The sequence below is a fragment of the Miscanthus floridulus genome, chromosome 16 (assembly GCF_019320115.1).
Source record: "Miscanthus floridulus cultivar M001 chromosome 16, ASM1932011v1, whole genome shotgun sequence".
Taxonomy (NCBI): domain Eukaryota; kingdom Viridiplantae; phylum Streptophyta; class Magnoliopsida; order Poales; family Poaceae; genus Miscanthus; species Miscanthus floridulus.
Window position 1 is genome coordinate 5,342,945 of NC_089595.1, and position 27,824 is coordinate 5,370,768.

The following is a 27,824-nucleotide window of genomic DNA, read 5'->3' on the forward strand; positions in this document are numbered from 1 at the left end:
GCCCCCATCGCTAATGAAAATGTCCCTATTTCTAGCAGTGGTTGACATAAATAACTGCTACTAAAAATGGGCATTTTCGCAGGCAATCGCTTCAGAAGACCGACCGCCATCGGAAATGGATGCATTGTCAGATGCAGTCGCTTATGTGATCCACCACTGAAAACCATTATCACCAAACATTCAAAAGAAATGGTTCTCATAATGATATAAAAAAAACCTAATGGTGGGATGGTAAAGATGGCTTAAGCGAGAGAAGCGGTCCTAGCTTTGAATTCTAGAAAATGCACACGCATTTATTTTCACAAGAAAAATTGCCTGACTTGCTATGCGTGACTGAGAGGTTGCTCGGTGGGAATTACAACACACTATTTAAATGGGTAGATCTATCTATATTGGAATTACAATCGCATTTTGGGATAACAATTTCAATTCGGGACATTTAGTGGAAATAATATTGTGGGGCTCAACCGATTCTGTAACTATAACATATTAGGGTCCTGTTTCATTAGAACTTTTCTGCTTTTGATTCTCAAAGGAGGTGATTACTTAGCTGAAAGTGATTCTCAAGGATAATGATTAAAAAGTGACTCTGTGCAGAAAATGAATGAGAGAGCTAATATTTCATTTTAGATATAATTGCTTCATGATAAATCACCGTATACATTTGACAAAGATCCTCTTGGAATCGGCCTCGGAGCTGCTCTGAGCTCTGCCAAATAGGCCGTTAGTACTACATTTCAAAAGATTTAGAAGACATAATCATAGCATTTTCTGCGGAAGGAAAAAAAAGGCACGTGTACTTGAGAAATTCAGAGAAGGGGACTAGTCTATCTAGTGTGTGGTACATGCAATATTATTTTGGCCTTGTTCGCTTCGCTGAAAAAATTAAGCTAAAATACTATTCCGATTAATTTGTTGGGAGAGAAAAATACTATTCCGACTAAAAAGATAAGTCGAAAAGTACGAATTATAACCCAAGCGAACAGGGCCAAAACAAAACATGATCGACGCCCCCAGTTTGGAGCACCTTATTTTTTATCATGAAGCTCCAATCGCGGCGGCAATGTTGGCGCCGAACAGCCTCACGACGCGCTCGCCGCCGTCAGGGCAATCACCGCCGTCGTTGCCGCTGCAGCCGCCGTCTCTCCTCTTCTGCTTCCTGCACTCGATGAACATCCGCCGCTTCACATCCATAGTCTCCCCGTAGGTGATCGCCGCCTGCGACTGCGAGAACGCGACGGTGTCACCGGCGGCAAGGCCCTTCTCCCTGACGAAGCGGCTCCAGCCCCGGGTGAGCACGTAGCTCTGGCTGCTGGTCCAGTACGAGTACCGGAACCGCCACACCTTCCCGCCGCCGACGCCGACGTCCTCGAAGGCGAGCAGCACGGGCGCCGCGTCGGCGGCGGCGCCCTCCTGGAGCGGCGGGAAGTGCTTCTCGGCGTGGAGCTTCGGCACCACCAGCCGGTTGAGCCGGCCGACGTCGCTTGGCGTCACCGCCTTCTCGAACAGCGCCACCCGGGGGAGTACCACCAGACCCAGGGAGGAGCGGTCACCGCCGCTGCCGCCGGACCGCAGCGCCTGCCGGAACTCGTCGTCGTAGGTGTGCTTCCGTAGCATGTCGACGACCTCGGCCTTGGGCCGCGCGGAGAGGAACGCCATCTCGGCCGCGTCGGCGGGGCCTGGGAAGTTGGCGGCGGCGCCGCGGCCGCGGAAGCGGAGCGCGGCCACGTCGTAGGCGCGCGCGGCCGCCGCCTCGTCCGCGAACGTGCCGAGCCAGACGCGCGCGTGGCGCTCGTAGATCTGCGCGCCCCACCGCCCGTTGGGCTGCGGCACCACGCCCTTGTACCGCGACGACGGCGGCGCCCGGGCATGGGGCGACGGCGACGCAGCCGTGGCCTCGTCGCCCTCAAGCAGCCGGCCCTGCGCAGTCGACACCGACATGACGGCGAGCTCAATGCTCAGGCATGCCACCGGGGACGCACGCAGACACCACTGAGGAGATGCTTTCTTGCTTGTGATCGATGACCTACTGGCTTGCATCGGTGCTCTCGGCGTCGGCGGCAATGTCAACATGTACTAGCAACTAGCGGCGTGGAAGCTGGGGTTGCGCGTTTCACGTGCCGTATTTGCACACTAAGTTTACTAAGGGCAGTTCCAATAAAAAAACCAGTAGTTTCTATAACATAGGATATCGTATAAAAAAAGTATTGCTTTCCAATCTATGGTTTCTATGAGTAATAATTATTTTTCTCTTTCTCTCTCCCAACTTTATCTTCTTCCTCCAATGGTAGTGCGACACGAGCCCCCTAGAAACTGGTAGTTTCTCCCCAATGGCGATTTCATGGTTTCTTAGTGCATTGGGTAAGAGAAGACCTGATTTTTTCATGAGGAAACCATTTCTAGGATTTTTGCTCTCTTTCTTCATTAATTACGTTGCCATGTCAGCGTTTCGCCTACGTGGCAAGTCATTTAATGAGGATAGAAACCATCATCAATACACCATTGGGACTGCCCTAATAATACTAATAAGGCCTTGTTTAGTTCCAAAAACTTTTTCCAAAAAGTGCTATAGTAGTCATTACATCGAATCTTGCGATACGTGCATGGAGCATTAAATGTAGACGAAAAAAAATAATTGCACAGTTTGGTTGGAAATCGCGAGACGAACGTTTTGAGCCTAATTAGTCCATGATTGAATACTAATTGCCAAATAAAAACGAAAGTGCTACAGTAGCCAAAATCCCAAACTTCACCCAACTAAACAAGCCCCAAGTGTTCTAAGTTTCTAATACACATTTCCCGAGGTCCATTCTCCGGCCAAAATATGATCTGAGCAACCCTTATATAAAAAATTAATATTATGGATAAATATTTGGAGTTAGCAACCCTTGTAAAAATTCAACATTATGGATAAATATTTATAAAAACTCAATATTATGGATAAATATTTATAAAAAAATCAATATTATGAATACATATTTATAAAAGTTCAATATTATGGATAGATATTTTCTGAGGTCAAAACCTTATAAGAGGTCAGCCAGGCACACTTTTCTTTTTATGAACAAAGAGAGAGAACACTTGCCGTTTAAAGTGACAGTCCTGCTCACAAGTTTACTAGGAAGATAAATGCGTTTCCATTAATTAAATTGTTCTGGAATTAGTTTGTTCTCCAAATATATTAAAATTTTGAAATTGGGGTCAAATTTTGGATCTTTAAGGATTGCAGCCAGTGCCTAGAGGTGACAATTGTTTGTGACTGCAGTTGGATGGAGTGTAGCACGATTGTCATGCAAGCTGTATAAGTATGCAAACTGGAGTTACCTCAAACCACATAAACTTGACACCAGACATTTCTGAACTTAACTAGTGCATTAATCTAATCGGAGCACGACACGGTTGCAGCGTGACTTCATTTGTCATACATAGCGTTAGGGACACGCTTGGTTCAGAGTTGCAACATACAAGGTAATAGTCCTAAGCAAAATGCACCAGGTTCACTGCACTTCCAGTTTACTCCAAAATAGAATAACTATTTGGTTAGGACCTCCATCCATTCAGCATGAAACAATGGCGTTGAAGTCAGCGGCTTCTCTTGCCCTTCGTCTTGCTCACGTTACAAAGCTTCAAAGCAAACCGAACTCCTTCCACCATATTTGCTTTTCGACCCTCGTCATAGTTCCACAGCTCAGGGAATGGATCCTTCCTGCTGCCATTGCCGTCCTTCAGTTCCAGCAGCGCCTTTGTTACGGCAGCATAGGGTTCTTTACCCAGCTCCTTTAGTTCTCGGAGCTTCCTGTCATCCTCCTTGAGTACTTCCTACACAGGCACGTGCAGCACCAATGCTCCATTATAAACAATTCATACCAATATAGATACATGTTCAACAAAAGGCAAAGATTCCATCTTACCGATGCTTTTCCATCAACAATAATAACCTTGAAAGGCTGCCATTCTGGATTTTCAATTTCATTCTGCCACTTTGAACAAAGACTAGCACTTTCAGCTTCTGCGTCTGCTGCTGGAAATTTCCGCTTGCACAAGCTTAGAAACACACTGGGGTCAAGCTCACCAACTTTCTTGACGCCTATGTGTGTCCGGCAGCTTGTGGTTCCAGGCAAACTCTGCAGAGACTGCAATTGGACCAAACATGAGTTCTCGTAAACAAAAACACTCATTGAAACTGAGCAGTACACTGGTATGACATAAAAATGATCATACATTTATCAACGCTTCTCGAGCTTCTCGCAACTCATCACTGATCTTGCTTTCCCTACTGATTAAAACTTGGCTCCAGCTTTCCGCATCTTTCAGTTCTTCGATCTTCTCATTGAGCTCCTCCTTTAGTTTATCTATTTTCACTCTGGATTCTGGATCTTCATCACCTGGCTTGAGATCCATCACTTGCAGTTTCCCACTCAGGTGCTTTATTTCCAATTCAAGTTTCTGCTTCATCTCCAACTGTGTGTTCAACCTCAAAAAGTCGTCTAGAATAGTTTTTGTTTCTCTCTGCAGTTTCCACATAGTACAAAGCGAACAAGACGAATGTCATTCAAAAGAAAACCACATGCAAGCACGCCAAGGGAACAGGGGCTAACCGTTTGTTTATCCACAAGCTTTTGGACATTTTCATCAGCTTTCTCCTGCTCCAATGCAGCCAACCTAAGATGACTGGTCCTCATTGCATTCTGTACAGCAGAAGTCAAAAGTACGTTATACAAGTTGTACAAATATTTCAGCATATAAGTGGCCTAATTTCATTCAGCCTTCTGCTATTATTTTGCCCGGTAAGAACAAGAAAATTGATTATTTAATTCATTCTATATAATAACACCAACAGTAGGAGACTATTTTGACTAGGATACAATTCCTTAAATTTTACAATAGATTTGAACAAAAAAAAAGTCATATACAAATACACCTCTTGCAAATTCACCCTAATAGAATTGTTCAACCATCTCGCAAGTGGCAACTAATTGTAGAATGATCTGTCTTTTCATACCATAAAATCACCAAGTAACAAAAAGATTTCATTTTCAAAGAAATAGCAATCAAAATTATTTATCCTTCTTAGAAGACATACATGACTAGAGGATTCTAATTACTGTAAGGAGCAGAAAACTACACTGTATATACTAATCTCCAAGCTATTACATAATTCTTATTGATAAAACATTTTGCCTCAGATGAAAGCAATTGCCCACCTTTAGCTTCTCCTGCTCAAGATTCTTTTTGTCATGTTCCGACTCCTTAATTTGTTTGTTTCTTGCATCAAGTGCATCCACCATGTCCTGGATATCGGACCGTAGCTTCCGGTTCTCCTCAACAACTCTTTGTGTGTTTTGTTGACCAAGCTGTCTCATCTTTAGGATTTCTAGTAAAAGTGGGGAAAAAAACTGTTATTATAGTCATAGATAGCACAACATGATTGAAAATGGATAGTAACCACTGCATGTATTTAGTCACTCCTAAATGTATCATGCATAAATAACCAGAATATTGCCATGTACCTTGATTGTATGACTGGAGTCGTTGCTCCCTCTTCTGCATCATTATGTTAAGTGAAGCAGATCGCTTGTTGTACTCAGACTCAAGTTGCTCTAAATAAATTTCCTTTTCTTTAACTTCGCAGGCCAAATTGGACAGAAGTTTTTCAGTTTTGTTTGCCCCTTCACTCCCAATATCTTTTAATGTCTTCAGGTCACTATGTTTTCTCAGTAGTTCACCTATTGCCCCTAGAGAATTGTAATCATCAGCCCTTGCCATCCACCCAACAGGCTCTGTACCTTCACACTTCATCTCCTTCCAGCAATCTTTGCTGTACCCTTTCTTCGCAAAGTGAGCATCAAAGGCCCGTGCATTCCTAAAACTACTCCAGTCATTCCCGAACTCAATAACAGCATCACGAGTGGGACGACCTTTGCTATATACAGGATGCACCTTCACTGGATGGAAAGATGAGTAATGCTCCTTCAGCCGATTCGCACTTTTACCAAAGAATTCATTTGGCATATTGACTAGGATAGCCATCCACGGCCAGACAAATTGCTCATCTTGGGTATGCTCAGAATCCTGCACATCGGTAAGCATTGGCTGCAAAAGTGCGCCAGATGATTCAAGAGGCTTACCCTTCAAATGCCTTGCAATAGCACGGTGGTCCGCCTTCTCTTTGGCTTCCCGATCATGTGCAGCCCCTACACCAGAGGCATGCTGCAGCAGATCATTTAGACTGTGGTCCTTCTCATCATCTGAACAAAAGGGGCATCGGTACAAGCCTTCATCAGTCATCACTTTTAAATCTCCTGATTCCAGAAGCTCAAAAGTGCCGGATACATAAGCTTCGACCTCAGAATCTCCATCCGATGTGTAGTCCATTGCTGAAGGTAAGGGAAATGGCAAACAAAGTATGAAAAATGATGTTACCATTTGTCAGTAGTACAATATGTTAAAGAAGCACACATAACAGAGAAATACTATAATGACGGATAATATAAGTTTATACAGGACCAGTTGAAGAAATGTTGAATCAGTAAGTAGAGCTCAATCATATAAGCTGAGCATAGATTGAATTAGTAACAGAAGCTCAATGACATACATTTCTACCCCCTAGAGGGTGTTCCAGTATATAACTCAAAACTTCAGGTGTCCCAATAATACTACAATCTGATAAACACCTTATACATGATAATATAGCATCTAGTCTGGCAGTCGTGCCACTGTTCTTGGTTCCAACAAGGTTTATCCTGTGAAATTAAGTTATACGAGTACACATGGAAAGATAAAGGTTAAGGTACAGCACGCCTCAGGGCTTGTTAAGAGCACGAGAGCTCGGGGATTGGGGTTTTATATCCTACAAAAGCGGTGACCTCAGGAACAGAACACCAAGAAAACCAGAGCACCTTGGAATCACGTGCTTAAGAGCACTAAGAAAACCAGAGCACCTTGGAATCACGTGAAGCTAACTCAGCAAAGGTTGCGCGTTGATTTGTTTTTTTAATAACAAGGTCCAAGAAAACCCCAAAATTGTGTTGGTCACCTGTAAAACCCTCTTCCACCAACACCAAAATCGATTTTGAGGAGCACACGAGCATTCATCCCAGGAAAAGGGAGACTGGACCCAAGAATCGAAGTATGAACGAGAACGGAGGTACAGACGAAAAAGAAAAAAAAAAATGAAATTTTGATAACAAGCTCCAAGAAAACTCCAAAATGTGTTTTTTCTTCCTCTTCTTTTGCAGCCGACTCCACGCCGCACCGCAGGACACGCCGCCGGTGGAGAGGCCACATTACCTTCTTTTTTTTTTTTTGAGGATAAACAAAAGGAGGGGAGAAAACCCCAAAACAAAGCTAGCATTCGAGGGCTTTGCTAAGGGGGCAACGGAATTGGGGGAGGAGGGAGAAGGGTTTGCTCCGGCGCATTCTCACCTGCAGCGGAGCCGGAGCGGGGGAGAGCGGCTGCGTGCCCCGCGCTCCGGCTTGCTTGGTTTCAGGCGACGATCGCTTGGCTTGGATTTGGGTACTTGAGTCAGCCGCGGCGAGCGCGAGGTGAGAGGGGAGAGGAGCCGACGGGGAGAAAAAGGCGAAATGAAGGAAGAGGAGGCGGCTGGCGTTGAAGTGCGGAGATGGCTGGTGCTTTTTCTCTGTTGAAAAATGGATATATACACTCTCTCCGATTAAAATTACAAGGTATATTTTAATTTGAGGGTAAGCTTTTAATCAAAGATTTTCTTATTGATATGTTATTTTTATATTATAGTACAAACTTGATACCACTAGAAAGGCCCTGTTCGCTTTGCTGAAAAGATAAGCTAAAAAGTACCGTTGACTAATTTGTCGTGAGAGAAAAATATTATTCCTTCGCTGAAAAAATACGACTCATAAGAAAAAACGAACGGGGCCTAAGTACAACAATAAATGTGTTTTATGTCCACGACAAACCATCACCAAACAAGCTTAAAAGATCAAGCATACAACAACTTGTCTCTTAGCTATAGATTTAAAGTATTTTTTATTTCTTATGGGCCTACATATTTTGTTTCCAACCTGGCGCATCCCATCGGTCCATGGACATTCACGACCGGATATAGATGGAGGTTATGGTGGGCCCAATAGCTGTATTGGAGATGCTGCTGCAAGCAACGTAGGCCTATTCTTGTGACTAGCCTATTCTCTCCAAGTATTCTCTCTCTCATCCATAATATGATTTTGTTCACCTATCTTGGCTATTAGCCAAGCTGATATGATTTATTGTACTAGCTCTTATGATTTAAGGGTTTCTCCTACTTTTGAGAGGTAGCCCCCAAATTAAAACCGTTATTTTTTAAACATACTTATCAGTCACATTATTCTTATTATTTTTATTTTCTCCCTCTCCTATTCCCTAGTTCCCATCCCAGCCTACGGCGAGGAAGAGCATCTCGCTAGGGAGAAGGCAGGACGAGGGGCTCACTAGGAGGGAGGCCTCGACAGGGAGGAGTGATCTTAGGTTTGGGGGCGGCGTGGTAGAGAGTCGGGACGAAAAAAAGATGTCTAAGAGAGAGTTTGTGTGAAAAAATTTACGAAAAAGAATTAAGGAGCTCCCTACGCACCCTTAGGAGATATGATTTTTATGACCGTACCATCATGGCCCATATTTCATTATTAGGAGGAGGTAGTGTTAGAGAAGGGAGATCATAAAGTAGGGACTCAAGTTAGGAACTTGTTGAATTAAGTTGTTTTGCCTTGGACCAAAAAATATAGTGGAGCCCTCTTCGGGATCCCTATTGTGGAGATGCTCTTATTTATATTGAAAGCTATGAGATTATGAATATGATTTTATATCACATAATTGATATAATAATAAAGCAATTGTCGACCAAAGTACTGTTCTAATGAGATGAATCTCTACTACTATAAGGAGCGAAAGAGCGACATCCACACCCTTTGTCCATCGCTCCTCGTCATCTATACATACATAATATTAAAGAGGTAAAATTTCTTCCTCTAAATAAATTTTGGTCCATTGCACTCTTGAAAGCCCTAGTTTGGTTTCGGATAATTGATGAAACCTTAAGTACAAACCTTTTGCTCTAAGTGTTATATGAGATAGGTTGGTACACTCCGAGTGGTGGAGCCAAATGGCACTCAAGTGAAGGAGTTGGCCAAGTCATGATGATCAAGTGCTCCAACTTGGAAAAGAAGAAAGAGAAAAACAAAATGGGCCCAAGGCAAAGGTATACACCATAGGGCCACTTTGTTTTGTCGATCAAGACACTATAGAGAGTGTGATCAGGTTTAGGATAGATAGCCGTACTATGAAGAGGGGAAAATCATGGTACTTGCAGTTATCAAGTGCCACTAGGTAATGTCATTCATGTATATGCATTAGGACCTAGTGTGTGCTAACTTGACCCTTGAAAAATGCTTTGAAAAATGCTAACCCACGTGCACAAGTGGTGAAACACTTTGGTGTTAGCACATGGAAGCAAGGGTGGAAGAAAGGAGTTGAAAAGGAGGCGTTTCAAGGCGTCAGACTCAGGCTTGGGAAGGGTCTGGACCATAGTGCATGGGTCCGGTACTTAACCCTAGCTAAGTGCAATAGCGGCATAGGCTCCGGACTCTGCTCGGGCAGAGGTCTGGACCTTGGTGCCTCGGTCCAGTGGTGACACGTGGCATAGCGAGAGTTGGCATGGGAGGTTCGGACTCTGGTGCTTGGTCCGGACGACGGCGCTGGACTCTGGCCGGAGGCATTTTTGCTCTCGGGAAGCTCTCTGGAAGTCTCTGGACCCTAGTAGAGTTTGGTCCGGAGGTGGCACTATGCGCGTTCGGAGCTTAAGTCTGGAGCGTGTGTTAGTAGCCGTTGCGCGAGGCAATGGTCGACTGAATTTGACTGGGACATGTGGCGGCTCGTGGTTCGCTGTTGGCACGAACCGGACCCTGGGCTCTTGGTCTGGAGCCCCCGTGCTCCTGAGTCCAGAGCTCAGTCCGGCCATGTCCAACGGTCACTTGGACACGTGGCACATGGAGGTTAAACGCGAGAAGGGTCCAGACCTGGGAGGCATGGTCCGAAGCCTCCAACGCCGGGTCCGAAGGACGGGCCCGACGGCGTTTCGAGAACATAACGGCCAGTGAGCCCTTGAGGCTCTATAAATAGAGCTTGGCCGGGCTTGGCTCACGCTCTTAGGCATTTTTACATGTGATAGCATCCTTTGAGCTAAACCAACCCTCTCCCACTCATCTCCATGCTTGATTATGCATTCAAAGTGAGATTGAGTGATTCCAAGTGCATTTGCTTGAGTATGCATCTAGTGGCACTTGGGGATCGTTCTTGCTGTGGTTTTCTTGTTATTCTTGGTGGTTGCCGCCACCTAGACGGCTTGGAGCAGCGGTGGAGCCTTGGCACGAGTTGGTGATTGTTCGTGGCCATCTCCGACATTCTTGTGAGGGGTTCTTGGGCTTATTCCCTAGTGGAGCGCCAAAAGCCACTCTAATGAATTGCTCGTGGCGTTGAGTGCCCTCATTTGTGTTAGTTCTTACGGTGCCCAAGTGTGGGCTAGGCGTGTGATGCCTATTAGCATGTGAGCCACCAAGTGAATCGACCATCACAACGGGGACTAGCTTGCCGGCAAGCAAGTGAACCTCGGGATAAATCTTTGTGTCCACTTGGCATTTTTATTGTGATTGATTTATCTTTTGTCGGCTCGGTATCACACTCTATCACTCTTGTATTACATTCTTAATATGCATGTGTTGTGGTAGTTGTACTAAATAGAATAGCAATTAGTTGAGTAGCTAGTTGTAATTAGTTCTAACCTTCTCCCTTGCTAGCTCACTAGTAGTAGAGTAGTGAGTTAGCCTCTTGCTTGTCTTAGAGATCATAGCTCACTAGCTTTGTGGGTAGGTGGCTTGCAACACTCTTGTAGAGCTAGTGTAAAATTGTTTTTCGCCATTTAGTTGTCTAATCGGTTGTTCTAGTGTTTTTGTAGAAATTTTTATTAGGCTATTCACTCCCTTCTAGCCATTTAGGACCTTTCAACTCTCTCTCCACGTTCGTGTGTCCCTCCACTCTCTAGGGCATAAGAGTTCTAGTCGTTTTTACAAAGAGTAGTGCGTGTGTCCCTTCACACTTTGGAGTATAAGAATCATAGCTAATTTTACTAAGAGTAGTAGTACATGATGAATTATAAATTAGAGTCCTAATTGATTTATTGTCTCATCCATGACCCTAACTTTATGACTAATGCTCATGCAAGTTAGAATAGCATACATCCAACCACGGTATTTCCAAAACATATTAGAACATATGATGCAAGATGTAATTTTTGTTGAAACGCACGAACATGTTTACTAGTAAAAAACAACAAAAGGACTAGAACACCCCTTGCCTAGCTTGCCTCCCCACCACTCCCCTGCCGCTACCACTGCCTGGAATACCCATTTGGGTTTTGGTAATTAAAAAACAACATTTGTGGACTAATATGTTTGATGTGAGCTGAAAGGTCAAGTTTAGTCCACAAGCTAGAGTTGAGCAACATGAGGCCATGGTGGTGAAGATGGCAATGACCATGAGGGTGCAAAGGCTCAACAAGCTCAAGAGTAAAGATGATGGATGCTAGAAGAGCAAAGGATGCAAACAAAGAGAAGGCAAAGGTATATATGTATAGGTTTTTCTTACCAGCCATGAGATGATTAGAGATGTTGAATGGCCGAGTTGATATGATAGATAGCCATTTGAGTGATCTAACATTGCATTTGCACTAGCATCGAGTGGCCTACTGAAAAGCAAGTGAAAACCTTTGAAAAAAGTTTTGAAAATGCTAACTCGGTGCTAAAGGTGATGGTCATCATGTAGGAGACCTATTGGTGTTAGCCATTTGAAAGGTTCGAAAAAGAGCTTGGTGGACGGTTTTTACCCTCACTAGAGATCTGTGATGGTCATCGGAGCATAGATCACAGACCTAGCACAACATTGAAAAAACAAACCCTAACTTCTAGTGCCACTAGAGAGCAGGGCATCGGAGTTTTGGTTAGGCAGGTTGGCAGTGCACGACCGCGTGTGGGAAGTTTGAAAAGGGGCATAGCAGCCCTCCAATAGTGTCACTAGAGTTTAGTTACAAATAGCTATGTTTTCGCATGTGGCGGCATTAGATCTCACAAGAAATATCAAGTGATCACCAGAAACATAGCAACAGAGCTTAGAGCATGGCAACAACTAGTTCTGGTAGTGTGTCCGTGACCATTAGGGAAACTCAAGTGGTAGTCTCCGATGACCCACCAGAGCTCTCCGATGGTGTCGTTTTTAGCCCACCAAGTTGGTAACGACTAGTTTATTAAGAGGGACTGTAAATTGAGTGTGGCCAAGCAAGTTAGAACCCTTGGGCTTCCATATTAGAGCTCAAGAAACATCCCCGCTCTCCATTCCTTGCTAGAGATTGCATTCTCAGTGAGATTGGAGTGATTCTAGTGAATTTGCTTTATGAGGTTGCATCTTGTGGCAGATCATTATGGTTGTGGGTTTTCTTGTCACTCTTGGTGGATTCCACCACCTAGATGGCTTGGTGTAGTGAGTCTCCGTTGAAGCACTCCATTGAAGATTGTAAGGTGCACCAAAGTTGAGTGTGATGGGCTATTGGGTTCATTGCTGCTGGAGAGGCAAAGAACAACTCTAGTGGAATCGAGCCTAGGATAAGCACCTAGTGATTGAGCCAGCTCAAGATCAAGCGCTCACATCTAAACCAACCTCCCGGGGTTGTTGATCTTGATAGAGGAGTGGTGATCTTTGGGCTTACCTCAACGTGGACGTAGGTAACCGGCAAGTCAATGAACCACAGGGGGTATATCTTGTGTCTTCCTCTTGTGCTATTCATTTGATCACTATCTCTTGCATTACTTGTGCTGTTCAATTCCTAGTGTAGAGATAATAGGACTTGTCATCCTAGGGTGCAAACCGAGCTAGCTCCTTCAATTCTAGTTAACTTAGCTTAGTGTTTATCTTTTTACTAGAATTGTGTGGGAGTTGATCACCCTAGGCATGCAATACATATATAGTAGTGCTGGTTATTAGGTCCTCCTATGTGTCTAACAAGTTTGCCTCGTGTTGTGCCTTACTAATTTTTTAATTGGGCTATTCAACCCCCAAATCTAGCAAAGTGCTACTGCCCCTATGCTATAGAGTCCCACATGGCAAGCCGAATGGGCATGATCCAACCACAAGAAAGGGAAGTAGGCTATGGATTGGCCATTAGGCTAGCCCACTTAAGGAGCGCGCCGATGGCAAAAGGTGAAAAATTGACACTAAAACTTAAAATGTTCTCTTTCTGTCACCTATTTCGTCTTTTGTTCCCTATTTGACACTTTCATCACTTTTTGGATGTAACGACGTTAAGACTAATGAAGCATGCATAACAAGGATTGTAGCAAACTTCTGGCACTTCATCATGCACAAGGTTCATAAAAAATGGTAGGTACTTCTGTGACATTAGCGAGCTAGTGACAGGGGACAAGTTCAGAAACCTTAGAGTGTGGGAGAACCTAAGGATCAAAGATTACAAGATGCCAGATATGGTTTAGAGCTAGCTCTAGCTTAATCATGTTAGGATTGTACAAAGACAGATGAAATATAGGCTCTTCCAACCCAATATATGGTTTAGTTTAGTTTAGTTTAGTTTGTAATGTCCTTATTACTCCGATGACGAGACACATAATCTATATATTGCATGCATATCATTTGGGTCAGTATTGGTTGTTCTAAGTATCTCGTATCTAGAGAAAGAAGTTTTTTTCGCGTACAGGGACCTCTTGCTTCGTGTCTTTGGCCCCTAACCACTCCACCTGCAAGCTATTTGTGTCCAAATGAGATTTTCGTCCTAGCTATTTTATGTTCATCTGATTTTGAAATGAATATTTGGGACCCTAAACGAATTCAAATGAAAAAGTTGTCAACTACAAAGTTTTATAATTTTTCGAGATCTACAACTTTTATTTTGGTAGTTTCTCCATCCAAGATCATTTACAAAATTTGATTTTCAAATTTGAGAAATTCAAATGTAGTTTTCCATGACAAGATGATTTCAAATGAAAAATTGTAAACTACAAAATTTCATAACTTTTCGAGATCTAAAACTTTTATTTTTGTTGTTTGTCCATTCGAGGTCGTTTAAAAATTTTAAATTTCAAATTTTTGAAAATTCAAACATAGTTTTTCTTGAGAAGATGATTTGAAATCAAAAAGTTGTTAACTACAATGTTTCATAACATTTTGGGAAATATAACTTTATTTTGGTAGTTTCTCCATCCGAGGCCATTTACAAAATTTGAATTTCAAATTTTAAAAATTCAAACGTAGTTTTCCTTGATAAGATGATTTCAAATAAAAAAAGTTGTCAACTACAAAGTTTCATAACTTTCCGAGATCTACAACTTCTATCTTGGTCATTTGGTCATTTACTCATCCGACATAGTGGTAGTAACATTGTTCACAAATGTTACATATCCCTATTATAGTTTATGAAACTATAAGAGAGAGATGTAAATTTTGTGACAATGTTAGTACCAATTTATCGGATGAAGAAATAACCAAAATAAAAGTTATAGATCTTGATAAGTTCTATAACTTCTATGTTCATGACTTTTTCAGTTGAAATCATTTAGTGTTCCAAAATGACGTTTGAAGTTGCCATTTTTTGAAATTCAAAATTCAAATATATAAAACACAGTCACATGAAAAGATAGATAAAATAATAGCTATAACAAAATAATAAATTGATAGAGCATGATTTTAGAAATTTTTAGGAAAAAATCATCAAATTTAAAGTTAGTATGAGGGAGAAAGACTAGTTACAAATTTTAGCCAGAGATTAAAAAGACAAATTAGAGTTCTTCAACAATTTCAAAATTTAATTTTAATCAATATTTTGAAGTAGTAAATGATTTCAAATGAAAAAGTTGTCAACTATAAAGTTGTATAACTTTTCGAGATCTACAACTTTTGTTTTGGGCGTTTCACCATCCGAGGTTGTTTGAAAAATTCAAATTTTAAATTTTAGAAATCAAACGTAATTTTCGTTAGATAGACGATGATTTTAAATGAAAATATTTTGACATCCAAACGATCTCAAATTAAAAAAGTTTTAACTACAAAGTTGTAGATCTCGCCGAGTACTACAACTTTGATATAAAGTTCGTCTTCATCGAACATCATATGAGAAACTTATGAAGTTTTCTTGCAGCATATCACTGTCGGTTCAAGCCATGAACCGACAGTGATAGTATCATTATCGGTTTTTTGCTAAAACCGGCAATGATGACCCAATATCATTGCCGGTTCTTAGTTAAAACCGACAGTGATATGAATCGACAATGAAGACCCGAATATCAGTGTCGATTGAGCTATCAGTGTCCTATCACTGTCAGTTTTAGCCAAAAACCGACAGTGATGGGCTATCACTGTCAGTTTCTCAAAATCTAGCAGTGATGAGGTCGATAGTGATGTCCAATTCTGTAGTAGTGTAACAAAGACGGTAGAATTGGGAGGGCTGCCTCTGTTAATTAATCATTAACAAGTCAATGTCTTAGTGATGTCGTCTCTGTTGCATCTCCAACGGTATCTAAAAAAATACTCCCAAAAACAGGTTTTTCAAACCTTTGCAAAATATATTGGGAAACATAAAAAAGCTACAACTCTAACGGTTTACAAAATCTCGCGTCTAAAAGATAGAAGATAATTTTACATCAGGAATCCTAAACAATTTCTAAATCATACTAACCACTTTTATGCTTTATTTCTCTCTATACATTTGCATCAGAAACCCTGTCCTACTTTTTTTTCTTCCTCACGTCCTTTCATCTCCGATTGAGGCGACGATACACGCGCGTAACTTTACGCGCGTGGGGGGTGGTTTTTTTTCAAGTGCCAAAAGATTGGGATGTGAGTTTGGTAGTCGTTAGAGATGAGATTTTTTCAATCTTGTCAAAATTCCTATATTAGGAGACTCTTTTGGGTAGTCTTGGGGATGCTCTTAAACATTACCAGGCAGGCCTCTGTGGGCCGCCATCTCTGTTAATTGGGCTACCCGACCGCCTATGGAAACGTGTTTTGACCGCTTTGGTACTCCTTCCACTAGCAATGCTCGTTGAACAAATCTATTATCTATTATAATCCACCAACAGTGCGTGACATTCAACGATTCCCCTCCTCCAAAACTCAATTGTTGCTTTAGTTATGTTGCTGAACATTATGTTGTGCTTGTACAAAGAAAACTAATTAACTGAAGAAATATAGATGCCCACATCAGCTCAGCATCGCAACTGCAGAACCAACAGAAAACCTAGCTAGTCGGTCATTTGCATGTTGCAGTCCATCAGGCAGGAATGGACCATGCATGCCGGTGCGTAGCGGCTAAATGCACCGCGGCGCCACAGCCCCACTGCCGGTAAGCGGGAGCCGCAACCGGCCGAACTGCTCGCACCCGTCAGCGCTAATCTCGGTGAACGCCTCAACGAGCCTCGGCACGATGCCGTTGAGCGCGAGCCTCAGTCCTGCCGAGCACGGCCGCCGCCCGCCCTCCCCCTCCACCGTGGCGCGGGCCTCGGCGTCGAGCGTGCCGACAGGGCAGCCCTGCAGGTACGCCTCGCACGCCCGGAGCACGAACCTGCCGCGGCGGCGGAAGTGGCCTGCCACGAGCGCCTCGTACCCCGCCGGCAGCCGGCGCAGCAGGTGGAGCATGGTCCGGAGCGTGAGCACGTAGGCGTTCTCGGCGTAGGGGAGCGCGTTGCGGGCGCCCTGCGGCGTGCCGAGCTGGTACGCGTACTCGGACTCGTTGTAGTAGGCACTACCGGAGACTGTGTAGAGTGCCCCGACAATTACCTAGTGTCAAAAGTCGGGGCACTCGAAAAAAAGTACTTACCGAGTGCCAACACTCGAAAAACATAAACACCTGGTAGTCAACCGCTTTACCGAGTCAGCACACTCGGTATATTCAGACACTCGGTAAAACTACAAGTTTACCGAAGGGGTGCACTCGGTAAAAACGGCCACTCGGTATTGACGTGCCACGTCACCTAGGATAGCAACCGTGCCCAAACGGCGTCAAGGCATGACATGTTTACCGAGTGTTATGATCATACACTCGGCAAACATGAAAATTTTACCGAGTGTTGGGCCAATACACTCGGTAAACACTATCTTTTACCGAGTGTATTGGCCCAACACTCGGTAAAATTCAACCAAATTTCTTGTTTTTTCCTTCATTCTTTTTCCTCTATCCACATATGATATTTAGTACTCCATTCCAAAATATGGTGTTTATTTCGATTTATTTACTATATTTCACAAAATTTTCATTCTTTATGAAAATTAGGAACATATCGTGTGAATTTAATTGTAATAATTAAAATCAAACTCGATAAATCACAAGATTGGAAGAATTAACATTGAAGCATACATCTATGTTATAGAAAAAATTTCATAACGTTTTGGAAGTATTTTTACATTCGTCGCTGCCGAACCGGTACATCTCCCAAAGAGACGCTAAACATTCACAATGACGAGTAGGATTTCTATTAAGAGTGAAATTCAACATTATGATTTGAACTTGGAATTTTTTAGATAGTAAATAGATGACATGAAATAGTTCATGTGAAAGTTTGGTGAATTTTAGGATTAAATTGGCATTTTTTTCTTTTTTGTTTTGCATGAAATAATGGATACTTTTACCGAGTGTGACCTCAAACACTCGGTAAAGGTTAGCCACGGCCCACCTGCCTGCCACAGTGGGCTGCCATGCTTATGTTTACCGAGTGCCGTAGATCGGGCACTCGGTAAACATGTACCAGGGCTGCGGTGCTTGAGTTTACCGAGTGCCGTACATCTAGGCACTCGGTAAACAGAAGCATTCAACAAGCCGTTTCTCCCTCAAATCGTTTTCTACTTTCACACACACACCGCACACGCCTCCCCACCGCCGCGGCCGCCTCCTCCCCTCCACCACCGCCGCCACCGGGCGGTCCCCCACAGCCGCCGCCACCGGAGAGACGGAGAGAGAGACAGCGGCACCGGCACACCGGACGACGATCCCCTCCGCCGACGCCGCCCCGTGCTCCCTCCTTCGCTCCCGTTCCCGCGAGGTGGGGTGGGGTGGGCCCCAGCAGCAGCGGCGACGGCGAGCACTCTCTCCCCTCCCCTGACCGCGGCCTCCCCTTCCGTACGTGCTCCCGCCGCACCGGTGGACGGAGAGAGAGACAGCGGCACCGGCGCACCGGACGACGATCCCCTCCGCCGACGCCGCCCCGTGCTCCCTCCTTCGCTCCCGTTCCCGCGAGGTGGGGTGGGGTGGGCCCCAGCAGCAGCGGCGACAGCGAGCACTCTCTCCCCTCCCCTGACCGCGGCCTCCCCTTCCGTACGTGCTCCCGCCGCACCGGTGGTGACAAGGGACCCCTGCCTGCTCCCGTCGACGCCAGGTACCTGCCCTGTTGCCCACCTCTCCCCTCCGTCTGGTGGCGCCGTGATGCAACTAGTATTAGTAGATGGCTGCAAACATCATGGCAAGTATATTATCTTTTCACTGAAAAACGAGTGAAGAATTTTTCAAACGTATATGAATAGCGTGGAAAAACTTCAAGGTTCCATGAATAGTGTGGCAAAACCTCGAGGTTCCATAACTCAGTTAAGTGAATTGTCTACCCTTCTCCATCAATTTAAGCTTCTAGGATAAATTGGTTGGTGCAAGCAACTCAATAGATTTAATGCTTTTCATTTGATTGAGTGTCCTTTTTTTCTAAGTAGGTCATGATTTGTTCAACCTGAATGTAAGGAACCTTTGTTTACAACTACATGACACAACTGCTATATGTTCACCACTAAGGCCTGATTTGATCAAAACAAAGGACAGGTGGGGAAATTTTAGAGGATTGGAACTATAGGAAAATTTCCTATGAAACTCTTTGGAACGAAGGACGGGGTTCCTACAAATCATAAATTCCTATGGAATGCTTTGTTCCAGGTTACTGGAGCACGAAATAATCTTGTTGGCTAAAAACCGATAGAAAATGCCTGAAAACCGTCAGAAATTACATACATTCCTGACGACAAACTATTAGGAACTTGCCAACAGGAGCGACTCGACTTCGCATCAAGGATCATGCCCTGAAGATATTAACTTGCTTATGGAGTTGATTGTTATTTATCTGTAAGAGCCTAAGCTCAATTAACCCGCGTAGTAGCAAAGATAAAACAGCCTGTGCCTAAAACGGCGTGGGTGTTCGTGTTCCAGCTGCATGCCTGACTTCCCGTGCACCTGGAGATTGGCGACTTGACTACTGCAAATGGGAGCTTGTTTAATCCCATCCACAGATTGCCCCGAACGTTTCTTGACACTGCCAGTTTGCAAGTTGCAGCACTTTTGACTGTGTGTGATTCTGATAAGGGCTTTAGTAGAAGTACGCTGTTAATGAAAAGCTAAATGTTGGTAGTAACTGACAGTGGCGCGTCACAGTACTTTGATAGGCTTCTTTTACTACCTGTTGGATGGATAAGCTCCTTCCGTAAGAAGATGAAGGCAGGGAGAAGAATCTCCCATCGAGAAACTTCTCTTTGTCCTTTTTTTTCTCTCCAGCTTCTTGTCGTGTACCTAAGCGCTGAACTGAAGCTTGCAAGCACTACTAGTAGTATAGCAGTAGTACTTACGGCTTGTACAGAGCAGTCAAATTAAGGATACGATGAGCACAATTCGCAACAAGAAAAGGCTGCCCTTATCTACTGCCATTTTTTCTTCTAACTTGAAACCTTGACAAGTTTGACAACTATATATATATATATATAGTTAGAGCTAAACAGCTTGTTCGTTTGAGGCCGAAACTTAAACGAAACACACACACGCTACTGTACTGTGCCATCACGTTCCAGCGTGCACGGAGCTTTGTAAATAAATTTGTATACTACTGCTACTACTAAACCACCTAGCGAAAGTAGGTAGGTGCTGGTGTGGTGTGTCGATTAGCTACTAGTGTTGCTGCTTTATTATCTGCATTATTATCGCAATCGAGACGGGGCACTAGAGAAAGAGAAAAGATTTAACTGTTTGCCTGTCTTTGTTAGACTGTATTTTTCCTGCACTAATTGGAACATAAACCTTTAGGTGATGAACAAAAGCTTTACCTATAGAAAGGTGTTGTTAGGATACACATAGATATTCCACATATATATTACTAGTTTTTTAGAGTTCCAGGGACAAAGCCCTAGTCCATTGCATTGCATCAGGACCAGTAAATTCAGCGTTATTACAGCATAATCAAAGTGCATGCCCTCTGGCTGAACATCCAGTACAAAACGTTGAGCAATGCCATAGAGTTAAGCATCTGCGAGTTTCAGACTGGCTTTTGTTTTCCTCGCAAAGTTGACATCTGCACAATATTGCAGGAATCCACATCCTCTGTTGATGTTGTATTCTTATTTTTACTGGAGGAATTGATCTTATTTCCAGTTTTATTGCTCTAAACTGCAATATCGTCTATATGTTAGGATGGATGACCGTCAGTGGATGTACACGGGCTATCAGAAGAGGGGTCAATACACAAATGAATGGATTGAGAAGGCCAATGATTTCATGACGAAGGCATTTGCAAACGGACAGCGACATGCCTGGTGTCCCTGTAGGAAGTGTAAGAACAAGGCAATGAAAACATATGAGGAGATGACTAAAGATCTTGTCAACAATGGATTTGTAGAGAACTATACCCGGTGGACCATGCATGGTGAACGCCATCATGCGAGAGAAGAGGTCGTGAGACAACGGATCGAGGAGTTTGATTCTGAAGTCGGGGTGGCAGAAATGTTAAATGACCATGACATGGCTTTCGATGAAGGAAGTGCAGAGCAGGAGCAGAGCAAACTGCAAAGGCGTTTTACGCCATGTTGGATGCGGCACAACAACCCCTTCACGGGCGCACCAATGTTTCTAAACTGGATGCCATTGCACGTCTAATGGCTGTGAAGTCCCAGTTTAGTTGGAGTAGAGAATCCTTCGATCAACTGTTGACAGTAGTTGGCACCCTACTTCCGGATGATCACGTTCTGCCAAAGAACACGTATGAGTCAAATAAAATCCTTCGTGCACTCAAGATGTCGTACGAGCAGATACATGCTTGTCCGAACGGATGCATCTTATTCAGGGGAGAACATGCTGACGATAAGTACTATCCGAAGTGTAAGGCATCTAGGTACATTGAGTTAGAATCTGGTGATGGTCGGAAGACGCAAACAAAAGTCGGCGCAAAGATCCTGAGGTACCTTCCTTTCATACCGAGGATCCAACGGCTTTTCATGAGCGAGGAATCTGCAAAACAGATGACGTGGCACAAAACTGGACGCCGATACACTGACAAGATGATACATCCGTCCGATGGTGAATCATGGAAAAGCTTCGATCGGAAGCATACCGACAAAGCTGATGAGGCTCGTAATGTACGCATTGCACTGGCAACTGATGGGTTCAATCCTTATGGAATGGGTTCTTCACCATACACATGTTGGCCCGTATTCGTCATCCCTCTCAACCTCCCACCTGGCGTCGCCTTTCAACGGTAAAATATTTTCTTGTCACTTATAATTCCAGGACACCCGGGGGCTAATATGAGTGTGTACATGGAGCCTTTGATAGACGATTTGGTCCGTGCATGGGACGAAGGGGTAGTGACATACGACCGATTCACAAAGACAAACTTCAGAATGCATATTTGGTACCATTATTCCATGCATGACTTCCTGGCTTATGGGTTATTTTGTGGCTGGTGTGTTCACACGAAGATGCCATGCCCGATATGCAAGTTAGCTGTGGAGTTCTTTCGGTTGGAGAAGGGGGGCAAGTTTTCTTCGTTTGACAAACATCGACAATTCCTCCCTCTTGACCACCCATTCAGGAGAGACAAGAAGAACTTTCGAAAAGGTGTCACAGTGGAAGACTCTGCACCGGAAATGATGACAGGTGCCTAGGTTCTTGAGATGTTAGATGGTCTTGTGGTCGACAATGAAAAGGGGGGCTTCGTGGGATATGGAAAAGAGCATGCCTGGACACACAAGTCGTGCTTGTGGAAGCTTCCTTACTTTAAGGACCTCCTTCTTCCACATAACATTGATGTAATGCACACTGAAAAGAATTTCGCCGAGGCGGTCCTGTGCATGCCCGTTGGTGCTATCCAATTGAGCGATGCCTAAAGGTTCTTAGAACAAAATGCAAAAATAAATGCAAAATTGAAGCTTCCTGTGCAGAGGCATCCATTGTGGAGGAGGTGTCATACTTCACAACAAGATACTATGCCGACAACCTTCCTAACGTGCATAATCCACCCCCTCGTTACAATGCTGCCGACAATCAGTCGACCCTCAGCCTTTTCCGAGGGCAACTCGGAAGTGCAAGTGAACCTACCTTGAAGATGTTGAGCCTAGAAGAGTGGCGCTCTATCCAGCTGTATGTGTTGCGGAACCTTGAAGAGGTTGGCCCGTACATTGCGTAAGTTTTACACAAACTTGTTTCTTTTCTTGTCAATATTTCGCATGCACCCATCCAACCCTCTTGTTAACGGCCGTTACAGCAAATTTGTTCTCCTCTACCATCGTCCATCACGGAGGGAACCCACCGAAGCGGAAGTTGAAACCCTTCTAAGACATGGCGCGGGAGAACGAAATCCCACTTTTATTTGTTGGTTCAAGGAGGAGGTACTGTTCAATTTCATTTGTTGTTTGTACTTAACTCTCAACTTGACAAATATATAACGAATCATCCTACTTGAACTAGCAGGCCAAAACTGACATGTCTATGAGTGCCGAGTTGAGGCAAGTTGCCAATGGATTTGAATTTAGGGTCAAGTCATTCTCTGTGTATGATGTCAATGGATATCGCTTTCACACAACTCGGCACGAGCAGAGTCGGCCGAATCGAAGAACCACAAATACCGGTGTTTTCACGCCAGGCACAGATGGGTTGGACTACTATGGAATAATTGAAGAAATATACAAACTCAAGTTTCCTGGTTGTGTACCTCTTCATCCTGTCATATTCAAATGCCATTGGTTTGATCCCAAAGAAGTGATAAAGACCCCTGAGCTTGGGTTAGTCGAAGTTCTAAAGTCATCCGTCTTGTTAGGAGACGACGTGTACATTGTGGCCCAACAGGCCATGCAAGTTTATTATCTCTCATACCCGTGCCAAACCAAAGACCGTCTTAAGGCGTATGATGTTGTGTACAAGGTATCGCCGCATGGTAAAGTACCCGTCCCAAACGATGATGATTATAACATCGATGCAAACACATATGACGGAGAGTTCTTTCAAGAAGAAGGATTAGAAGGGAGTTTTGAGATTGTCTTAGATGTAGATCTCGCAATGGAAGTAGACAATGATACGATCATTGTTGACGGGAATGATGGAGAGGAGGTTCACAACGCGAAGGACTTGTTATTACTTGAGCAACACCATTCAGGCAGTGTCGCTAGTGATGAGACTTTGAGAGACGATCATAATTACGTCGACAATAGCGATGATGAGATTTTTGGCCCACCTATCGATGATCTTGATGATTATTTCTAGTACATGTAAGATCTGTAGTACTTATGGCAATTTTATACATGTATGATACATTTACTTATTTTGCATCTCTTTTATACATGTATGATATATTTACTTATTTTGCATCTCTTTTATACATGTATGATACATTTACTTATTTAGCATCTCTTTTATACATGTATGATACATTTACTTTTGTATATGCGTACTGATAGTTTATTCCTTTTGTTGCACGTGATTGATGGTGGGCGGTGGAATCAGGAAGCTTAGGTCGGTTATGACCTTACTGGCTGGTGGCGAGGGGTCCAGCCAGGGTGGAGGAGGAGGGCGTGCACAGACTGAGGGTGGAGGGCGTGCACAGGGAGGAGGAGGACGACGACAACGAGGGCGTGCCCAGGGAGGTGGAGCCCAGGATGGAGGAGCCCAGGGTGGAGGAGGAGGACGGCGACGACGAGGGCGTCGAGAGCCGACACCTCCTCCACAGGACGACGACGACGAGTTCGTAGCGGCCACGGAGGAGGATGAGGAGGAGGAGGAGACCAGGGAGGAGATAGCGGAGGCGGTGGAGGAGGCACGGAGGGAGGATGAGGCCGAGCGGGCTGAGCGCGAGGAGGATGCCGACTTGCTGGCAGAGGAAAATGGGGTGCCTACGGTTTGGCTGCGAGGGTCGTCGCGCCTCCCAGACTTACCCATACAGAGACGGCCAGTGATTCGACCATCCGGAACTAAGTAAGTAATTTTTGCATGTTAACACTAATTCACAGGTTTTTAAGTTATAACAGAAACTAATATTCAATCTCAATAACTTTGTGCAGGGATTGGGAAATGGTGATCCCAGGGAGTCACTCTCGACGAGTAAACGGGATCCTGGGTCTTCTGTGCAGGCCAAACTACCCCGGGATGGTGAGGATCGATGGTGTTGTGCAGCCCGCCATGAAGTGGTCCCACTGGCACGCCGCCAGCGATCAGACTGATCGAGCTGGCAGGTGTTATAACAGCAAGGCCGACCGGGTGATGAAAGAGCTGTGGGTACGTGTTCATCGCACTATGCTGATAATAACATCACATTAATTGTATATTACTGATTGTATTTGCTTGTAGGATTACTACACCTTGGCGGAGGGAGTACGTAGGGAGGACGCGGATGACGTGGTGAACAGAGTCTGTGTTCACCGAGTGCAGGACCTCTTCTACGAGACAAAGCTCCTGTGCAGAAGAATTTACCATGGCCGCAGAGGACACAGAGTCACCAGAGCACAGGCAGTGCACCTGCCCCTAACTAAGGAGCAATACTTGACGGTAAACATGAGATTACATCGTCTGTGATTAATTGCACTGAAATTGATTTATGATTTGTCATGTGCTCGTGTACGTGCAGGTGCCTCCTGCTTGGTGTGCGGGGATGGACAACTGCTGGGAGGCCATTGTGGACAAGTGGTTGAGTGAGGAGTATGAGCAATATCACGCCGTACGCTCACGTTGCCGTGCGATGATGCAGGGTTCCTCGCACAAACAAGGCCCCACTACCCTCAAGGAATATGCAGCCAGATATGTACGCGGATTTCATTTCGTTGTTGCTATGCTAACTTCTGAATGCATAATATCTTATTGTTGTGCTTCTTCCTGCAGACGCGGTTCCACCCCGGCCAGGAGTGCGCCTCGTTCAAGGCATATGCCTTGGCACACAAGGGCAAGGCAAAGGACCCCGACCTCGTCTACAACGCGGAGGACCCGCCCGAGGCATACAGCAACCCGAGCGTGCACATGCGCCTCAGCGAGTACACGGCGATGGCGAGAGAGATCCATGGGTCAGAATTTGATCCGAGCACCGCTGACCTCGAGGGTGACATCGTCATGAGGTTGGGACTAGGTAAGCCACACGGGCGGTACTATATGGGCAACAGCACCATAGACACGGCCAACACTCAGACACTCGCCCAGATTAGAGCCCGGAGCACGAGTTCGAGTCCGGCCATACGCCCACGCTCACAGCCCCAGGTGGTAGCACTCCAGGTTAGTTCTGTTGCATTCGTTGTCCATTCATTTTCTACTCGTTCTTTATTTGCATTCTAACTATGTGATAAATAATTGTAGGCCCAGATTGAAGCCCTGCAGGAGTCACAGCAGGCCTCACAGAGCCAGCTTCAGGCCCTCGAGCTGTCGCACCAGGCCGAGTTGGCACAGGAGAGGGCGCGAGTGCAGGCCCAGCTTGAGGCCTTCCAGCAGGCGCACAAGGACTGGTACGAGTACATGGCCCGTTTTTCTCAGAGCATGGGCCAGCCTCCACCGCCTCCGCCGCCGCCGATGATACCGTTGGTGCCTCCACCTCCGCGCGACGGCACTCCTGTGAGTCACTTAGATGCACTCTTCACTTTCGTGTCACATACCTTCGACTTATACCTTAGTTTGACCTACCATAGCTTAGACCTTAGAATTTGCTTTGATCCAGATAACTCACATGTGCAATCTCATTCTAGGGACCTTCTACAGCTGGATCGAACAACGATATGCAGGGTGATCAAGACCTGGACTTGACTCCGTTTCTCCGCAGGCCTCCGACCACGTGACAGGCCATCCGACCTTGTTTGATGGGTTTGTATGTTGAACTGTGGACTTGGTTGAACTTTGTGGACTTTGGACACATGTTGATGGTGTTTGTGGACTTTGCATGGTGCTTGTCGACATATGTTGGTTATTGTGAGTGGATGTGACATTTGTGGACATATATGTGATATATATTGCCTATCTGTCATGTTATTATAATTTTCTGTGATTTTGTTGCTTATTGTGACTGGATATGCACTGAAACAAACAAAAAAAAATTCTGTGGACATATTTTACCGAGTGCAGCACTCGGTAAAACAGAGTTTCTGTCAGTTTTACCGAGTGCAGCACTCGGTAAAACAGAGAACAGAACCAAATTGGTTCTGATTCTATGAATTTTGCCGAGTGTGCCATTTTTTACCGAGTGCCACATCGCCACTCGGTAATATTTGACTACTTTTTACTGAGTGGGAACACTCGGTAAACATTATTTCCCGAAGTTTATTTGCGGAATTGTTTTAATCACGAAATTGGTTATTCTTTTACCGAGTGTTAGGATCTACACTCGGTAAACATTATTCAAAAAATTTATTTGCGGAATTGTTTTAATCACGAAATGCTAATTTATTTACCGAGTGCTGCTGGTCACACTAGGGTAAAAGTCGCCGTTAACGGTCAGTTTGGAGGCTAACGACCGTCAAGTCATAATTGTTTACCGAGTGTCGTTGCAGCACTCGGTAAATCTATGTTCCGAGTGCACCGATATTAGACACTCGGTAAAATAACTTCACCGAGTCGTTGTTTGCCGAGTCCACTTTACCGAGTGTGACACTCGGTAAAGAGTTTGCCGAGTGTGTATTACTATTTGCCGAGTGTTACTCACACTCGGTAAATACACAGTATCCCGTAGTGAGGGCTGCGCGGTGAGCACGAGGCCCTGGAAGGAGACGACCACCTGGAGGACACGTACTGGAGCTGGCCGGCGACCAGTATGCTCGGGCCCCTTGCCGGCGTCGAGCAGGCTCAGGCACACGCCGCCCATGTCGTCCAGGTTGGGGTTCAACCTGAGGCCGAAGGAGTGGTAGTACACTAGCGGCGGCACGGCCGGGTACGATGGCGGCAACTGCATGTCGAAGAAGAAGAGGCCGTCGTGGTATGGCGTCCCCGCCGCGCCCGCCATCGCCGCCCGGTGCAGGTCCATGCGGTCCTCGAACGTCCGCACGTAGATGGTGTCTGCATGCATATGCATATATACATTGTGAGACACGTTTAGATCTTGGCACAAATACTTATCTTTGTGCATTTTTAATAACGTAATATATACTTATTTTATATGGATATCGTCTGTCGCACAATGTACCTGGCAGGTTGTTTTGTAGAATTTCCCATTCCTTCTGTACTCTCTTGGTCCATTTCCTCACAACATCACCGGTGCCCTGTGTCAGTGTATGCATGAAAATCTTTAAAACATATGATGAACATAACATGTACAGTTGTGTATAAGTAGTAACAGTCGGTTTCTCCCAAAAGTGAAACTCAATCTCATATAAATTCTAACGATTCAATTATAAAGTATGTGTACCTATGATTCATATTTCATCTCCTTACTTACGCAAGCGATCGAGTACATTTTTCTCAAAGACAATATACATAAAAATTAATTTTATCTTACTATTACTAATTCGAGACCTAATAAAGTCACTGTTAATTCTCACGACGCCCTAGTAGAACAACAAAAGATCA

The 27,824-nt window shown here is 44.6% G+C and overlaps 4 protein-coding genes and 1 long non-coding RNA gene across 6 annotated transcripts; 2 read left to right on the forward strand and 3 right to left on the reverse strand.

Moving 5' to 3' along the window:
- Window positions 1-1,038: 1,038 nt before the first annotated feature.
- Window positions 1,039-2,073, reverse strand: LOC136513730 (putative AP2/ERF and B3 domain-containing protein Os01g0140700). Its single transcript, XM_066507686.1, has one exon. The coding sequence runs from the start codon at window positions 2,071-2,073 to the stop codon at window positions 1,039-1,041; it is 1,035 nt and encodes a 344-aa protein (XP_066363783.1).
- Window positions 2,074-3,390: 1,317 nt separating this feature from the next.
- Window positions 3,391-7,573, reverse strand: LOC136513729 (factor of DNA methylation 1-like). 2 transcript variants are annotated; one of them, XM_066507685.1, is made up of 7 exons: window positions 7,426-7,573; window positions 5,511-6,377; window positions 5,205-5,374; window positions 4,599-4,688; window positions 4,222-4,509; window positions 3,912-4,133; window positions 3,391-3,819 (listed from the first exon to the last, which is right to left on the reverse strand). In XM_066507685.1, exons 2-7 carry the CDS (start codon window positions 6,373-6,375, stop codon window positions 3,583-3,585), a joined length of 1,872 nt encoding a protein of 623 aa, XP_066363782.1. In that variant the 5' UTR covers window positions 6,376-6,377; window positions 7,426-7,573; the 3' UTR covers window positions 3,391-3,582. The 2 variants fall into 2 exon arrangements, with proteins under 2 accessions (XP_066363782.1, XP_066363781.1); XM_066507684.1 differs by lacking the exon at window positions 7,426-7,573 and having other exon boundaries at window positions 5,511-6,426.
- An 8,802-nt stretch (window positions 7,574-16,375) lies between these two features.
- Window positions 16,376-27,535, reverse strand: LOC136510179 (probable ubiquitin-conjugating enzyme E2 23). Its single transcript, XM_066504726.1, has 3 exons — window positions 27,442-27,535; window positions 26,999-27,314; window positions 16,376-16,808 (listed from the first exon to the last, which is right to left on the reverse strand). Exons 1-3 carry the CDS (start codon window positions 27,533-27,535, stop codon window positions 16,376-16,378), a joined length of 843 nt encoding a protein of 280 aa, XP_066360823.1.
- On the forward strand, window positions 22,260-22,848 carry LOC136513693 (uncharacterized). Its single transcript, XR_010773424.1, has 3 exons — window positions 22,260-22,481; window positions 22,564-22,687; window positions 22,770-22,848. It is a non-coding gene; the product is annotated as an uncharacterized lncRNA (long non-coding RNA).
- Window positions 25,418-26,169, forward strand: LOC136513692 (mediator of RNA polymerase II transcription subunit 15-like). Its single transcript, XM_066507650.1, has 3 exons — window positions 25,418-25,550; window positions 25,632-25,883; window positions 26,015-26,169. The coding sequence occupies exons 1-3, from the start codon at window positions 25,431-25,433 to the stop codon at window positions 26,102-26,104; spliced, it is 462 nt and encodes a 153-aa protein (XP_066363747.1). The 5' UTR covers window positions 25,418-25,430; the 3' UTR covers window positions 26,105-26,169.
- Window positions 27,536-27,824: the final 289 nt, after the last annotated feature.

What these genes read in the sequence shown, in the direction of transcription:
- LOC136513730 (XM_066507686.1), bottom strand. Translation starts at nt 2,073, where the DNA reads ATGTTGACATTGCCGCCGACGCCGAGAGCACCGATGCAAGCCAGTAGG.
- LOC136513729 (XM_066507684.1), bottom strand. Translation starts at nt 6,426, where the DNA reads ATGGTAACATCATTTTTCATACTTTGTTTGCCATTTCCCTTACCTTCA. An exon ending in AGCTTGTGGATAAACAAACG is followed by an intron (nt 4,510 to 4,598) that starts GTTAGCCCCTGT and finishes TGGAAACTGCAG; the next exon opens with AGAGAAACAAAAACTATTCT. An exon ending in CTCGAGAAGCGTTGATAAAT is followed by an intron (nt 4,134 to 4,221) that starts GTATGATCATTT and finishes GTCCAATTGCAG; the next exon opens with TCTCTGCAGAGTTTGCCTGG.
- LOC136513692 (XM_066507650.1), top strand. Translation starts at nt 25,431, where the DNA reads ATGGGCAACAGCACCATAGACACGGCCAACACTCAGACACTCGCCCAG. An exon ending in CCCAGGTGGTAGCACTCCAG is followed by an intron (nt 25,551 to 25,631) that starts GTTAGTTCTGTT and finishes AAATAATTGTAG; the next exon opens with GCCCAGATTGAAGCCCTGCA. An exon ending in CTCCGCGCGACGGCACTCCT is followed by an intron (nt 25,884 to 26,014) that starts GTGAGTCACTTA and finishes ATCTCATTCTAG; the next exon opens with GGACCTTCTACAGCTGGATC.
- LOC136510179 (XM_066504726.1), bottom strand. Translation starts at nt 27,535, where the DNA reads ATGCATACACTGACACAGGGCACCGGTGATGTTGTGAGGAAATGGACC. An exon ending in TCTACAAAACAACCTGCCAG is followed by an intron (nt 27,315 to 27,441) that starts GTACATTGTGCG and finishes ATATGCATGCAG; the next exon opens with ACACCATCTACGTGCGGACG. An exon ending in GGCCTCGTGCTCACCGCGCA is followed by an intron (nt 16,809 to 26,998) that starts GCCCTCACTACG and finishes AGTCTCCGGTAG; the next exon opens with TGCCTACTACAACGAGTCCG.